This window comes from Hyperolius riggenbachi, chromosome 5 (assembly GCF_040937935.1).
Source record: "Hyperolius riggenbachi isolate aHypRig1 chromosome 5, aHypRig1.pri, whole genome shotgun sequence".
Classification (NCBI taxonomy): Eukaryota; Metazoa; Chordata; class Amphibia; order Anura; family Hyperoliidae; genus Hyperolius; species Hyperolius riggenbachi.
The window spans coordinates 175,885,289-175,901,672 of record NC_090650.1 but is presented as its reverse complement, the minus strand read 5'-3'; the positions used below and the strand labels follow the sequence as shown (position 1 = coordinate 175,901,672).

General features: G+C 44.1%; 1 protein-coding gene across 14 annotated transcripts in view; it reads left to right on the top strand.

Moving 5' to 3' along the window:
- CTNND2 (catenin delta 2) overlaps positions 1-16,384 on the top strand; it is a 2,713,436-nt gene that overhangs the window by 1,563,074 nt on the left and 1,133,978 nt on the right. For all 14 annotated transcript variants that reach the window (XR_011020838.1, XR_011020837.1, XM_068236432.1 and 11 more), the window contains one exon: positions 1,962-2,147. Coding sequence is in view for 12 of the 14 variants with exons in the window: in XM_068236432.1 (XP_068092533.1) it covers positions 1,962-2,147 (186 nt within the window). In the remaining 2 variants the exon portion in view is untranslated. The remainder of the gene's footprint in view (positions 1-1,961; positions 2,148-16,384) is intronic.

Genomic DNA, 16,384 nt, shown 5'->3' with positions numbered 1-16,384 from the left:
GGAGCATGGAGATTAGGCAAGTCGAGTTCACTCAAGAGTTCACTCAGATCCATATGATGGGTGTAGGGTTATGGAGGTGCGAGAACAGGTAGGAATGTATATATATATATATATATATATATATATATATATATATATATATATATATATATATATATATATATATAGACCAAAAAGTATCACTTAAGGCCCATACACACGTCGGATTTTTGCAAACGACCCGTCGTTTGAACGTTCCGTCGTTCCGTCGTTCGCACGTCAAATCCGGCGTGTGTACAGACTATCGTTCGGGTGATAAGACCAGTCTTATCACCCGAACGATAGTCTGTACACACGCCGGATTTGCCGTGCGAACGACGGAGCGACGGAACGTTCAAACGACGGGTCGTTCGCAAAAATCCGACGTGTGTATGGGCCTTTAGCTTTGGTCCTTGTAGATTAGATCAAGTTACAATGTCCATTGTTCTCTGTAATCATCATGGACAGCTCAAACAAAAAAAGATCCTCCATGGCTTACAGCAAAGGTCTTTTGATGTCCTCAAAGCTTGGCATCTCACCAGAAGAGAGACCTAAACAATGGCTGCTGTTCCTTTAGAAACCTGCCCCCTCCTCTAAGTACCCCCCCCCCCCTCCCATGCTCTGTGATTGGCTAGAGGGAGAAAGTTGCACTAGTATGAGCTGTATTTCCTGCCAGCCACATGGAACTTTGGCTAGTTAAAGAGACTGAAGTCTCCTAAAAATTAGGTTTTTACTTTAAAAACCACTTTAACCTAATTGCCCCTCCTAAAAAAGCCATAAATCACCCCAAATCCCCTGGGGGACATCGCGGGGCTCCTTCCACATAGAGGCAGAGCTTTCAGCTGCAGCTCTGCCTCTACACGTGTCTATCAGCATGGATCGCTGCCTCTACCCCGCCCCTCTCAGTCTTCCTTCACTGAGAGGGGCGGAGGCGAGGCGGATATATGCACGATTGACGCGCATGGAGGCAGAGCTGCAGTTGAAAGCTCTGCCTCCCGAGGCAGCAAAATCCACGACCAAGAAAGTCATGGATTTTGCCGGGGGGGAATTAGGGGCGATTTATGGCGTTTTCATCCGCGGGGATGCAGCGTTTTAGGAGGGGCAATTAGGTTAAAGAGGTTTTTAAAGTAAAAACCTCGTTTTTAGGAGACTTTAGAGTCTCTTTAAAACTAGTTTCTAAACAATGAGTTCCAATATGCTGGCAGCCATTTTAAAGCTGGAAACAATAGTTCAGGAAACAATATAACAATATTTAAGGTTTAAATGGTAGCAATTAAAGTACCTGCGTTACACCATTACAGTTGCATATTGTAAGTCCTTGCCTATACAAATTGTTGTGTATTAGAAGGCTGTGGGGTTTAAATATAGTGGATAGTGCACTGGTTAAAGCCTCTGACACATGAGACCATGGTTTGAATCTCGGCTCTTTCTGTTCAGTAAACCAGCACCTGTTCAGTAGGAGACCTTGGGCAAGACTCCTTTACACTGCTACTGCCTACAGAGTGTGTCCTAGTGGATGCAGTTCTGGCGCTTTGAGTCTGCCTGGAGAAAAGCGCAAAATAAATGTTCTGTGCCTGTGTGTCTATAACATTCTATTTATAAGACACTACAGTTGGAGGCATTTGTTTTGTGATCAGAGAGGAATTGATTTCTATCACACATAGCACATCGATTTTCAAAATATTCAGCAGAAAAATTGATTGTTGCAGTACAACACTGTAGGACATTGATCTATTGCTGCTCCTACCCCACCCTTAATCGATGGAGGTTTTCTATCCTGATCATTTTCCATGCAATAGATCCCCGGCAGATTCCGTCACAGTGATTGCATTTGTCGGGAATCAAATGGGAAAATCTATATATGTATGGAATACTTGATGGAATAATTAAGTCTCAGTGTACAGCTGCCTGATTGCACAAAAACATTTTCTTTCAATTTACAGACCGTTGAAAACTGTGTGTGCATTTTAAGGAACCTCTCTTACCGTCTAGCTGCAGAAACTTCTCAGGGACAACACACAGGGACAGATGAACTTGATGGACTGCTTTGTGGTGAGACAAGCAATAAGGATGCTGAAAGTTCAGGATGCTGGGGGAAAAAGAAGAAAAAAAAGAAATCTTCAGATCAGGTAAAGAAGCATATTTTAATGAATTGCAAATGTATAGCATTATATGGCGACCATTTATATTTTGTTTTCATTTAAGCTTGCATTTGCATATTCACAATTAAAGCTGTGCTTGGTGAATGCTTATAGCTGCAGCAATATCAATATTAATAAATAAAAATACTTGGAAAAAGGAGGACAAAATCAGTCTCTATGCTGATATGTTACTTTATCTCGGGGATCCTGGTGACTTACTGGAGGCAGCACTACAGGTCGTTAATCAATAGGGCACTTACTCTGACCTTAAAACTAACTGGTCCAAATCCCTTATTCTACCGCTGGATTCTCCCCCAACCCACCCAGCAACACCTCCTGGCCCGACTGCACCGGGTGAGTTCATTTAAATACAGTATCTTGGCATTATAATTTCCAGGAGAGTTTGTCACACTTCATTTGGACCCCCTGCTGACCCAGGTTGATACCAAACTTAAAGTGGTCTGAAAGTCAGCATTTCTACTTTGCTCTAAACGATTCTTCACAGCTTTAAAGCTACTGTCCCAGAATTTTTTTTTTTAGTAGAACATCACTGAAATGGTTAAACAAATATAACAAACAAAAATACAATGGCAGCTTTCAGGGCAAGAAAAACTACACTTTGGAAACTTGCAATTTGTAGACAGACAATATTACTTGAGCACAAAAGCAAATATGATAACTGTATGAGTAATAAAATGTAGAAAAACACATTTTTATTGAATGTTATGTCAGAGTTTCAGACCACTTTAAAGAGACTCTGAAGTCTCTAAAATAAAGTTTTTTTATTTAATAAATATGTTTAATACTTTATCCCTAACTAAACTGCCGCTTCCCTGCCGCAGTACGCTATCTAAATCCCCCCAAACTACCCCCTACCTCTACCCCGCAAAAATCCACGACTTTCTTGGTTGTGGATTTTGCTGCCCTAAGCGCTTCCGTGTGAGGCAGGGCTATGTCAGCGGCAGATCTCCACCTCTCCCCCGCCCCTCTCAGTGAAGGAAGACTGAGAGGGGCAGGGGAGAGGCGGCGATCCGCCGCTGACAGACGCGTGTGAGGCAGGGCTGCAGCTCATAGCCCGGCCTCCCACGGAAGCGCTGCCCGGATTGCCCCCGGGGAGTTTGGGGGATTTAGATAGCGTACTGCGGCGGGGATGTGGCGGTTTAGTTAGGGATAAAATTAAAACATATTTATGAAATAAAAAAACAATTTATGGGAAAAGCTACTCCTGAATGCTTCCAGAAATGCTAACCTATTCAAGATGATCTTATTATCCAAAATACTATATGTCTCTTGGCACTCACCTGTTTTTCTCCACCCTCGGTTTACTACTAACTACAATCCTAGCTGGCTAGATTAATCTGGGCCAAATTTTTGTGACTCTCTTTTAACTGGCAGAGTCCCAGTAGATTGGCGTACAGCCCACGTTTTCCCATTATTTAAGAAGGGCAAAAAATCAAAACCAGGAAATTATAGACCTGTAAGCTTAACCACTTTACCCCCCGCGGTACTAATTTCTGCGTCCCTTTTCCCCCCCCTAAAAAACCAAGGGACGGAGAAATCCGTACCTTCCGTGCTACCGCCGCTGTCCGCGCTCCCGCCGCTCGTGTGCGAGCTCCCGCCGCTCGTGCATGCCGCCGCCCGCTCGCCCGGAGATCAATGAACGGGAAAATCCATTCCCGTTCGTTGATCTAAGCCCCTGCAATGATCTGCTGCTTCTTTGAGAAACAGCGCGATCTGACAGAACAGTGACTGTCCAGCTGATCAAATTTGGTCTGACCACAATGAAGCAACGACCTTATTATCTCTGGTGTGCTAACCCCCAAGACACTCATATAGCCGGCGGTCATTGCTTCATTGTGATACGCAAGCCCCTTCACCGCGACAAGGTAATGATCACGAAGTGGAATTTGGTACATGTGCATGCCTTTTGTTTTGTTGTTGCAGCTGCAGTGCAGCCAGAAAAATTAGGCAGGCATGTACATGCACCAGAAAAATTAGTATAGTGGCCGCTGCTAGCAGCAGCCTTAAAAATTCAGGAATCCACCTGGAGTCCTGGACCCTGTTGGAAATGGCGGAGAAGGCAGTGAAGTGGCCTATGGGTAGAGATGCTGTGTGGGGAGCGACTTAGTCTTGGGGCAGGCAGTCAGTCACATGGCGTGCAGGCAGAGATGCTGTGTGTGGGGATTGACGTAGTCTTGGGGCGGGCATCAGGGATCCATGCCTCATTCATTTTGATAAAGGTGAGGTACTGAACACTTTTGTGACTTAGGCGACTTCTCTTCTCAGTGACAATGCCTCCAGCTGCGCTGAAGGTCCTTTCTGACAGGACGCTTGCGGCAGGGCAAGAAAGAAGTTGGATGGCAAATTGGGACAGCTCTGGCCACAGGTCAAGCCTGCGCACCCAGTAGTCCAAGGGTTCATAATCGCTCCTCAGTGTCTACATCCACACTTAAGGCCAGGTAGTCGGCTACCTGCCGGTCCAGGCGTTGGTGGAGGGTGGATCCGGAATGGCTAAGGCGAGGCGTTGTACTAAACAATGTCCTGATGTCCGACATCACCATGAGATCGCTGGAGCGTTCTGTCCTTGCCTGCGTTGACATGGGAGGAGGATTACTGGCAGTGGTACCTTTGCGTTGTGGTGTGACATCACCCTTAAACGCATTGTAAAGCATAGTTGCCAGCTTGTTCTGCATGTGCTGCATCCTTTCTGCCTTCTGGTGAGTTGGTAACATGTCCGCCACTTTGTGCCCATACTGAGGGTCTAGTAGTGTGGCCACCCAGTACAGCTCATTCCCCTTGAGTTTTTTTTTTTATACGGGGGTCCCTCAACAGGCAGGACAGCATGAAAGACGCCATCTGCACAAAGTCGGATCCAGACGTACTATCCATCTCCTCTTGCTCTTCCTCAGTGACGTCATGTAAGTCCTCTTCCTTCCCCCCCAGCCACGAACAATACCACGGGATTTAATAGCACAAGCCCCCTACGACGCCTTCTGCGGTTGTTCTTCTTCTGCCGCCTCTTCCTCCTCCACAGAAACACCTTGCTCATCATCCGAGTCTGACTCCTCTTCTTCCCCACACGACTCTTCTTCCTCCTCCTCTTCCCCACACGACTCTTCTTCCTCCTCCTCCTCCCCCCTTGGTGCTGCCACAGGTGTTGAGGAAACATCTGGTTCTGATGTGAATTGATCCCGCAATGCTTCCTGCCGTAACTGTTCCTCTTCATGCTCCACCACAGCTTGATCCACCACTCTACGCACGGAACACTCCAGGAAGTAAGTGTAGGGGATCAAGTCACTGATGGTGCCTTCACTGCGACTTACCAAGTTGGTCACCTCCTCAAACGCAAATATGAGCCTGCATGCATTTCGCATCAGTGTCCAGTTCGGTGGCCAGAACATCCCCATCTCCCCAGATTGTGTCCTTCTACTGTAAATGTACAGGTACTGGGTGATGGCTTTCTCCTGTTCTAGCAGGCAAAAGAACATGAGCAGGGTCGAATTCCAGCGAGTCGGGCTATCAAATATCAAGCGTCTCACCGGCAAGTTGTTTCTCCGCTGAATGTTCGCAAAGCATGCCATGGCCGTTTAAGACTGCCTGAAATGCCCACACAACTTCCTGGCCTGCTTCAGGACGTCCGCTAAGCCAGGGTACTTTGACACAAATCTTTGAACGACTAGATTCAGCACATGTGCCATGCAAGGTACATGTGTCAGCTTTCCCAAATTCAAAGCGGAAAGGAGATTGCTGCCGTTGTCACACACCAGTTGCCGATCTCCAGCTGGTGTGGGGTCAGCCACTGATCCACCTGTTTAAGAGCAGCCAGGAGAGCTGCTCCAGTGTGACTCTCCGCTTTGAGGCAAGACATGTCTAAGATGGCGTGACACCGTCGTACCTGGCATGCAGCAAAGGCTCTGGGGAGATGGGGCTGTGTAGCTGGAGAGGAGATGGCAGCACCAGTAGAGTTGAACTGCCACTCAGCCAAGGAGGAGGAGGACAACGACAGCGAAGGTGATGTAGCAAGAGGAGAAGGAGAGGAGGTGGCAGGAGGCCAGCCTGCAAGCCGTGGAGGTGTCACAACAAGTTGGTCCGCTGCACAGCCACGTACGCCCTGCTTGCCATCGTTCACCAGGTTGACCCAATGGGCTGTGTAAGTAATGTAGCAGCCCTGAACGTGCTTGGCAGACCAGGCATCCGTGGTCAGGTGGACCCTTGACCCAACGCTCTGTGCCACAGATGACACCACTTGCCTTTCTACTTCACGATGCAGTTTGGGTATCTTCTTTTTAGAGAAATAATTGCGGCCTGGCATCTTCCACTGCGGTGTCCCAATGGCCACAAATTGACGGAAAGCCTCAGAGTCCACCAGCTTGTATGGTAACAGCTGGCGAGCTAACAGTTCCACCACACCAGCTGTCACACGCCGGGCAAGGGGGTGACTGGCAGAAATTGGCTTCTTCCACTCAAAGATTTCCTTCACGGACACCTGGCTGCTGTGGGCAGAGGAGCAGGAACGCTCAAGGGCAGAGGCGGAGTGGAGGATGGTGGCTGTGAAGGTGCAAGGGAGAAAGCGGCTGAAGATGCTGCACCTGAAGGAGGAAGAGGAGAAGGAGGGTGGCTTTTCTTTTGTGTGCTGCTTTTGCTCATGTGCTCTTCCTATTGCAGTTTGTTCCTTTTCTCCATGTGCCTTCGTAAGGCACTTGTCCCTATGTGAGTGTTGGCCTTTCCACGGCTCAATTTTTGGAGACAGAGAGAACAGATGGCTTTACTCCGATCTGAGGCAGACACATCAAAAAATGTCCACACCGCTGAGCCACCCTGTTGGCTGGCTGTCCATAGGTAGTGATACATGGTACCGGACACTGCCACCAGCTGTTTCTGAGGACGAGCTCCCCCTGCTTCTTTCAGGAACTTGTCTCCACCTACTCCTCTCTGACTCCCCCTCTGAACTGTCCCCCTGTCCATCTCCTCTATTGGGAACATACGTGGGATCCGTATCATCATAATCATCATAATCATCCTGCCCAGCTTCGCTTGCCTCAGACAACTCCAAAGCTGCACCAACAGCAGGTACTTCATCCTCCTCCTCCTCAAACCATAGTGTCGTCACCTAACTCAGACATATGAGGTGGTGTAACTTGCTTAGTGCCTTCATCTTGTTGTAGCAGTAGTGGCTGTAAATCTGTGAATTCACCACCAAATAACTCCAGCGAAGTGTCGAATTCAGCGGATGTGGTGCTTGTAGTTGCGCTGGTGGCTGCGGAAGATGAGGTGTTCTGTGTTAAATAGACAACCACGTCCTGACAATCTTGGGAGGTGATGGGATGTGCCTTCTTCTGCGAACTGTAGTTTGGGCCAGGGCCGCACGAAATCACATCAACATGACCTCGCACAGACCTGCCGGTGCCGGGTGGCCTTCCTCTGGGTCTGCCTCTACCTCTTCCGCTACCTGTTTTGTCCATTTTGTCCATATCGTGGGAGGGGGATGAAGAGAAAGATACGCACTGATTTGACTAATACAAAGTGCAGTCACACAGGCACAGCAGTTAACAGGTATGCACGGAGTGGTATATCACACTGTGTGCACTCACGTAGGTAGGTGGGTTCACTGAACACAGAAGCTAGGTATATGCAGTGATGAGGTGGGTTTACTCAACACAACAGCTCGGTATATGCATTGATGAGGTGGGTTCACGTAACACAAAAGGTAGATATATGCAGTGATGAGGTAAGTTCACTCAACACAACAGCTAGGTATATGCAGTGATGAGGTGGGTTCACTCAACGCAAAATGTAGGTATATGCAGTGATGAGGTGGGTTCACTCAACACAAAAGGTAGGTATATGCAGTGAGGTGGGTTCACTCAACACAAAAGGTAGGTATGTGCAGTGATGAGGTGGGTTCACTCAACACAACAGCTAGGTATATGCAGTGATGAGGTGGGTTCACTCCACACAACAGGTAGGTAAATGCAGTGATGAGGTAGGTTCACTCAACACAACAGCTAGGTACCGTATATACTCGCAAGCAAGCCGACCCGCATATAAGCCGACCCCCCAACTTTTTCCTGAAAAACCAGGAAAAAATGATTGACCCTCATATAAGCCGGGGGTAGGAAATGCTGGCCGTGTGATCCCCCCCAGTGTGTCCCAGTATAGTTAGTATAGTGGCCAGTATGGGTAGGTAGTGCCCAGTATAGCTAGTGAAGTGCCCGGTATAGCTAGTATAGTGCCCGGTATAGCTAGTATAGTGCACAGTATAGGTAGTATAGTGCTCGGTATAGCTAGTAAAGTGCCCCAGTATAGCTAGTATAGTGCTCGGTATAGCTAGTTTAGTGCTCGGTATAGCTAGTATAGTGCCCCAGTATAGCTAGTATAGTGCTCGGTATAGCTAGTATAGTGCCCAGTATAGCTACTATAGTGCCCAGTATAGCTAGTGAAGTGCCCGGTATAGCTAGTATAGTGCCCAGTATAGCTAGTATAGTGCACAGTATAGGTAGTATAGTGCCCCAGTATAGCTAGTATAGTGCCCGGTATAGCTAGTATAGTGCCCAGTATAGCTAGTATAGTGCTCGGTATAGGTAGTATAGTGCCAGGTATAGCTAGTATAGTGCCCAGTATAGCTAGTATAGTGCTCAGTATAGCTAGTATAGTGCACAGTATAGGTAGTATAGTGCTCGGTATAGCTAGTATAGTGCCCCAGTATAGCTAGTATAGTGCTCGGTATAGCTAGTATAGTGCCCCAGTATAGCTAGTATAGTGCCCAGTATAGCTAGTATAGTGCTCAGTATAGCTAGTATAGTGCTCAGCATAGGTAGTATAGTGCTCGGTATAGCTAGTTTAGTGCCCAAGTATAGCTAGTATAGTGCTCGGTATAGCTAGTATAGTGCTCAGCATAGGTAGTATAGTGCTCGGTATAGCTAGTTTAGTGCCCAAGTATAGCTTAGCTAGTATAGTGCTCGGTATAGCTAGTTTAGTGCCCAAGTATAGCTAGTATAGTGCTCGGTATAGCTAGTTTAGTGCCCAAGTATAGCTAGTATAGTGCTCGGTATAGCCAGTTTAGTGCCCTAGTATAGTGCCCCCGCCTCACCCCCCCCCCCCCCCCCGCGGCCGCCGCTGCTATTAGCTTACTGTGCGGCTTCCTCTATTCCCCTCTCCGTCTCCCGGCATGTAGATAGTTCACAGCAGCTCCCTCCACGGCGGCTGCTGTGTGATGACAGGAAGCTGGAGGCAGAGCGGTTTCCTGTAACGGCGATGTATATCGCCATTACTATGGAAACTGCTCTGCCTCCAGCTTCCTGTCATCACACAGCAGCCGCCGTGGAGCGAGCTGCTGTGAGCTATTTACATGCCGGGAGACGGAGAGGGGAATAGAGGAAGCCGCACAGTAAGCTAATAATAGCAGCGGCGGACACGGGGCGGGGGGGAGGCGGCCTTCCAAAACGAGACTCGCAAGCAAGCCGACCCCCCAACTTTTTGCCCACTTTTGGGGGGTCAAAAATTCGGCTTGCTTGCGAGTATATACGGTATATGCAGTAATGGGTATTACAATGTGCAGCTGCCTATCACACACACAGGTAGTCACTGAATGTGCTGGGCCGGGCAGTGGCACACACACAGTATGGATTATCAAGGCTGTCTATAATGCAACAGCAACACAAGTGTCAGTGGGACACACAGAAAAAAAATAGATCATAAGATTAGCTCTCAAAAGAGCTGTTGTGGGGTGCTATTATAGCAATAAAAATCAGCCAGGAGCAAGCTAACAAGCCAAGAGCCTAACTAATCTTTCCCTAGGAGAAACAGTCTGCAGCTGCTTGCCCTTCTCTCACTAAAGCAGGCACATGAATGAGTGTAATGGCCGGCGGAGCCTGCCTTATATAAGGGGGGGGGAGTGGCTCCAGGAGGGAGTGTAGCCTGATTGGCTACAATGTGCCGGCTGACTGTGATGTAGAGGGTCAAAGTTGACCCTAATAGAGCACTATGGGGGCGAACCGAACTTCCGGGAAAGTTCGCGATCGCATGCGAATGCAAACCACCCAAAGTTCGCCTGGAACATTTCGCCGGCGAACCGTTTGGGCCATCTCTAGTAATGATCACGAAGGGGAATTGACACGTGTACATGCCTTTTGTTTTGTTGTTGTAGCCGCAGTGCAGCCAGAAAAATTAGGCATGTACACACACCAGAAAAATTATTATTACTTTTGTTAGCGGCCGCAGCTTAAAAATTCAGGAATCCACCTGGAGTCCTGGACTCTGTTGGTGGTGGCGGAGAAGGCAGTCAAGCAGCAGGCAGAGATGCTGTGTGGGGACAATTTAAATAATAAATTAACCTCCCTAGCTGTATTGACAGTTATACACGTCAATACAAAACGTACTGTGAACAGTATTGACGTGCATACACATCAATAACCTCCTGCACTGTATACTAGACCCTTGCTTGACACATTTTGGCAAGTTACAGGGAAAAAAAACGATTATAAAAATTAATTGGATCACCTTTTGCACAGAAATCCTGGGGAATTTGAACGCCATGGAGGTTAAGTGCGTTATGCTCAAGTAAACAGACTAGCGTAGCGTCATGATCTCACGTGTACCAGAGGCCTAGGTGGGATGGGAAGTTAATTATAGAATTTTATGATAATAGCAAGCAGACTGGCTCACTGTGCTACCTATTATTTTCTTTTGTTTTTCTTAAAGCATGTTTGTCAAATTTATCAAAAATTATTTCTAATGTTACTATATTTGTGTGCTGCTTTTATAAATGTGTGCATACCATTGGTGTTTGTGTTTTGCGATCAGGCGCCTTCACAAAGCAGATGTCCATAGTTGGGTGTTGTGCTTCCCACGCCTCAGTTTCTTTTGGCAGGGGTTGCAGATGGGCATTGCTGGTATCAGAGGCACATAAACAAAAAAAATGCCACACTGGTGAGCTTTGGAATGTCGGCATTCGAGTGGTGGCAACAGCAGGCCTTGAAGGGCAGGTTGGATGGATGACCCCAAGTGTATCACTAAATGCATTATACATCAAGTGGAACAGCTGTGTTGCTAGTGGTAGTGTTACGTTTTTGTGGGAAACTAGAAGCAGAGCAGGAGGAGGACAGTGCATCAATGAGGCTCTGTGAGGAAGCTGTAGAAGATGTGGTGCGCTGTTTAAGCCAGTCAATCACGTCCTCAGAATTTTGGGGATTTGAGGGAATTTATAACGCCGCAGGTACCTCCTTCAATGTCTCTCTCTTGGTTCTTATTCCTTGCATGGTTTTAAAGAATATAATAAAATGCATATTTTAAGAATAGAAACATTAAATGTTAAAGGGGCCAATTCGGATCAGAAGAGAGGTAGAATTATTGAAGAATTAAAAAGAAATAAAATTGATATTGCATTCTTACAGGAAACACATTTTAAGCAAGGGAAAACACCTTACTTGGATCATAGGAATTTCGGGGAATGGTTTGTTGGATTAGTCTCCAGAAAAAAACATGTGGGGTAGCAATAGTCATACTTAAAAAAATAAATTTTGAACTAGAGTATAATTTTTGTGATGAAGCAAGGATTATAATCCTCAGAGGGAAAATTAATGGAGAGTGGGTTACCTTGGTTAATATATATGCCCCGCATAAAGGCCAACTTACTTTCTTTAGGTACCTGGCTGAAAAAATTGAAAAGTTGGCTAGAGGTAAGGTAATTGTGGCGGCGACTTTAATACAACCATGGATCCAACTATAGATAACTTAAAGTGAACCAGAGACGAAGCACCCTCATGTATTTTACCATAGAAATCAGTGGGAACATTAGAGAAAACACCTACCCTGCCCTCTGTTTCATCCTCACTGCTAAAAGTGTCTGTTATCTAGCTGAGATAAGAATCCCGGACTGAGCATTGAGTCTGGCTTTGCTATAATGACTCAGCTATAATGATTCCTGAGCAAAGCCAGCAGGGGGCAGGCTTGGACTTGAAAAGACACAAAAGAACACAGTCTCAGCTATAATCTTTCTGTAGCAAAGCCAGCGACTGCTCAGTCGGGATTCTTATCTTAGAGGTGATAACAGTCAGATTACACAGAGAACAATGAAACAAAGGGCAGATTAGGTGTTTACTGTCATGTTCCCACTGATTTATAAGGTAAAATACATGAGGGTGCTTCATCTCTGGTTCTCTTTAAGGAAAAAAAACAGCCGTCTCTAGTTCCTTAAGGGGAAAACTGCATACTATATTAAGGCCTAACAAACGTATTCATATTTGGCGAATCACAAACCTAGGGGTAAAGGATTACATATTCTATTCAATCCCACATGACACCTATTCTAGAATAGATCTCTTTCTGTTACAACAACATTATGTGAAGGAGGTTATAGGGGTTAAAAAAATGCACCAGTTATTTTAACAATGAAATGGGGACCCGCAAGACAACCAGAGAGAATCTGGAGATTGGACTCAGACCTATTAAAGGATATAGATTTGGCACAGAAAATTAATTTAGCTATCATAGACTTCCTAGACATCAACCAATCCCCCAATATATCAGGGAAGACTATATGGGAGACTATGAAATGTGTTATATGAGGCACATTTATAAAGCATAGTGTAATTAAAAAGAGAAAAGAGACGTTAGCCATTGATACATCGATTAATCTTTTACAGAACTTAGAGGACAAACATAAAGCTGAACCATCTGCTTCGTTGAGAGACGAGATTGAACAAACTAAACAGGATTTAAATAATTTACTGAATGCGAAATGTAAGAAAAATTATGAAAACCTATGCCGAAGCAGTGCCTTATTTTTAAACAAATCAGGGAAGGTAATGGCGGATAGATTAAAGAAAGGGAAAGCAAAAAAGTTTATTGAAAAAATCAATAATATGGATAAAAATATGGTTTATGATACCGAGGAAATAAGCAAAGCCTTCTTTGCATATTACAAGGAATTTATATAATTTGGAAGTAAGTAATGACAAATTTAAGCCAACGGCATTTTTGGATAAAGTAATCCTACCAATTTTGACTAAAGAAGAACAGGAGGAACTGGGGAAACCAATTAAAAAAGAAGAATTTTTAGAAGTAGCCTAAAAACTAATAAACAATAAAAGCCCAGGCCTAGACGGATATACGGGCAAATTCTATAAAAAGTTTGCGGCAGTATTTGCAGACCCTTTTTGTACAATGGTCAATGGAACACTAGATAAAACAACTTTTTCGGACCCCTCGAATAAAGCTATAATAACTGTAATCCCCAAAAAACAAAAATCACCTGTAGAAATCTCAAACTATCACCCTATATCTTTAATAAATATAGACGTTAAAATATACGCCAAAATATTGTTAAACAGACTAAACAAGAAAATAGATCTGTTGTTAGGGAAACAACAAATTGGCTTCAGAAAGGGCAGAAATATAAAGGATAATATATACACGGTAATACATTTTATATATCATAGTGGGAAAAGGGGGGGAGAGGTGGCCCTGCTTGCCCTTGATACAGAAAAAGCATTCGATAGGGTATCTAGAGAATTTTTATATGCAACATTGGAAAAATTTGGATTGGGTGAAAATTTTATCGGAAGGATTAAAAAACTGTACTCAAACCAATCCGCTTGCATAAATGTGAACGGCTTCTACTCAGAATTTTTTAGTCTGACAAACGGGGTCAGGCAGGGCTGCCTTTTCTCCCCTAGTTTATTTAATCTGGTATTGGAGACCTTTATTCAGACTATACAGGCAGATGCAGACATTAAAGGCTTAAAGATAGGTAAGGAAGAGCTTAAAATGTGTACGTACGCAGACAATGTAATTTTGACGTTAACAAAACCAGAAAGATCAATAGGGAGAATACTGAATCTTGCCAGTACGTTTGGGAGATACTCAAATTATAAAATAAACATAACTAAAATGATGGCCCTCAACCTGGGCTGCAGCAAGGAGACTAAAGAGAAAATATGACGGAAGCATAAAATACTGTGGAACAACGATTATATCAAATATCTACGGGTAAATATATGTAGTAATTTGCAGCGCCTTTTTGTTAGCAACTTTGGTAAGGAATTGGAATCTTGCACTGGTATATTGAAACAGTGGGAACTACGGTGTTTTAATAGTCTGGGGAGAATAAATGTAATAAAAATAAACCTGTTGCCAAGATTACTTTTTAAATTACAAAATATCCCAGTAGAAATACACCAGAACTGGTTCGCTGCAGTGCATAACATCTTTTCAAAGTATACCTGGAGAAATAAAAGGGCGAGAATTGGTTATAAAAAAATTACTAGGGATAAAAAACAGGGGGGTCTGGCGGCGCATGACCTCTCAAAGTACTATCAAGCTATCCTGTTAGGGAGAATGTTGGAGTGGAGGCATGGCTCCCCTAATAAAATTTGAGTTAGGTTGGAATATGGAAGTGTTGACATGCAAGGGGCTCTGTCCTGGGACAAAAAAAGAATCGAAAAGGCAATGAGGAGGTCGGATCACCCCTTTATTATCCCTACCTTAAAAGCTATTTTAGACTATATGAAAAAAACAGGGCACAGGTACATTAAGGCTAATCTTAAATAATTCAGATTTCATCCCTGCAAAAGAACGAGGCTGGCTACAAAAGAACAAATTAGATAACTTAAAGAGACACTGAAGCGGAAAAAAAATATGATATAGTGAATTGGTTGTGTACTAAGAATAATTACTAGAAGATTAGCAGCAACGAAAATATTCTCATATTTTTATTTTCAGATATATAGTGTTTTTTCGAACATTGCATCATTCTATAATATGTGCAGATTACACGACACTCAGCATTCAAAATGATTCTTTCAGAGCAGTCTGTGAACTAATGACCTCTCCTCTGGCAGAGAAAAAGTAAATAGTTCAGGAACAGTTGAGATAATAAAAGTCAGAAAACAGCCCTCTCCACGACTTTGAAAGTCGTAGAGCTTAACCCATTCAGGTTCCGTCGTTTTCACGTGAGAAATGTTCACCTCCCATTCATTAGCCTATAACTTTATCACTACTTATCACAATGCACTGATCTATATCTTGTTTTTTCCGCCACCAATTAGGCTTTCTTTGGGGGGTACATTTTGCTAAGAGCCACTTTACTGTAAATGCATTTTAACAGGAAGAATAAGAAAAAAATGGAAAAATTCATTATTTCTCAGTTTTCAGCCATTATAGTTTTAAAATAATACATGCCTCCATAATTAAAACTCACGTAGTGTATTTGTCCATATGTCCCGGTTATTACACCGTTAAAATTATGTCCCTATCACAATGTATGGCGACAATATTTTATTTGGAAATAAAGGTGCATTTTTTCCATTTTGCATCTATCACTATTTACAAGTTTAAAATAAAAAAATATAGAAATATTTCATCTTTACATTGATATTTAAAAAGTTTAGACCCTTAGGTAAATATTTACATGTTTTTTTTGTTTTTTATTGTAATGTTTTTTTTTATACTAAACATTTTATTTGGGTACTTTTGGGAGGGTGGGAGGTAAACAATAGATTTATAATGTAAATGTGTGTTAATTCTGTTTGTTTGTTTTTTTCAGGTGTAGTATTACTTTTTGGCCACAAGATGGCGGCCATGAGTTTGTTTACATGATGTCACTCTAAGCATAGCACGCGCTTAGAGTGACGCATCGGGAAGGAGACGGCCAGAAAAAGCTCCGCTTCCGAGAGAAGCTGTCGCTTTTTCAGCGGGGGAGAGGAATCAATGATCGGGCTCCATAGCCCGATACATTGATTCCTTGGCTACCGAATCTGCGGCCGGGAGTGCGCGTGCACGCGCACGATCGGCCGCAGGGGCGCACGGTAGCGCGCATGGTTCCTGGACGTAGAAACTACGTCCAGGAACCAAAATAGGTTAATGGCTTTTTGCATAGAGATAACAACTGGAGTTTCTTAACTCTTCCTGTACTGGAAACAATTAGACTGATGTATCTGATCTTAATGTTTTATTTATTAGCTGTACTACACATACAAATCATAATATCATAATTTTTTTTTTTGCTTCAGTGTCTCTTTAAGGATAATAGACACGATACAGGATATAGCTCCCGGGACTGTTTTTGGGGGATTGCAGTTGCAAAGCTATCTTGCGGGATTGAGAAAAAGGGAGGGATCAATAAGATGCACTCTAAATAAATTAGAGGAACATTTTAAAAAGAAGGTTGTTCCTGAGAATTTGCTGTCCTGGCTGTACGACCCCCTGGGGACAAGAGGGAATGATCA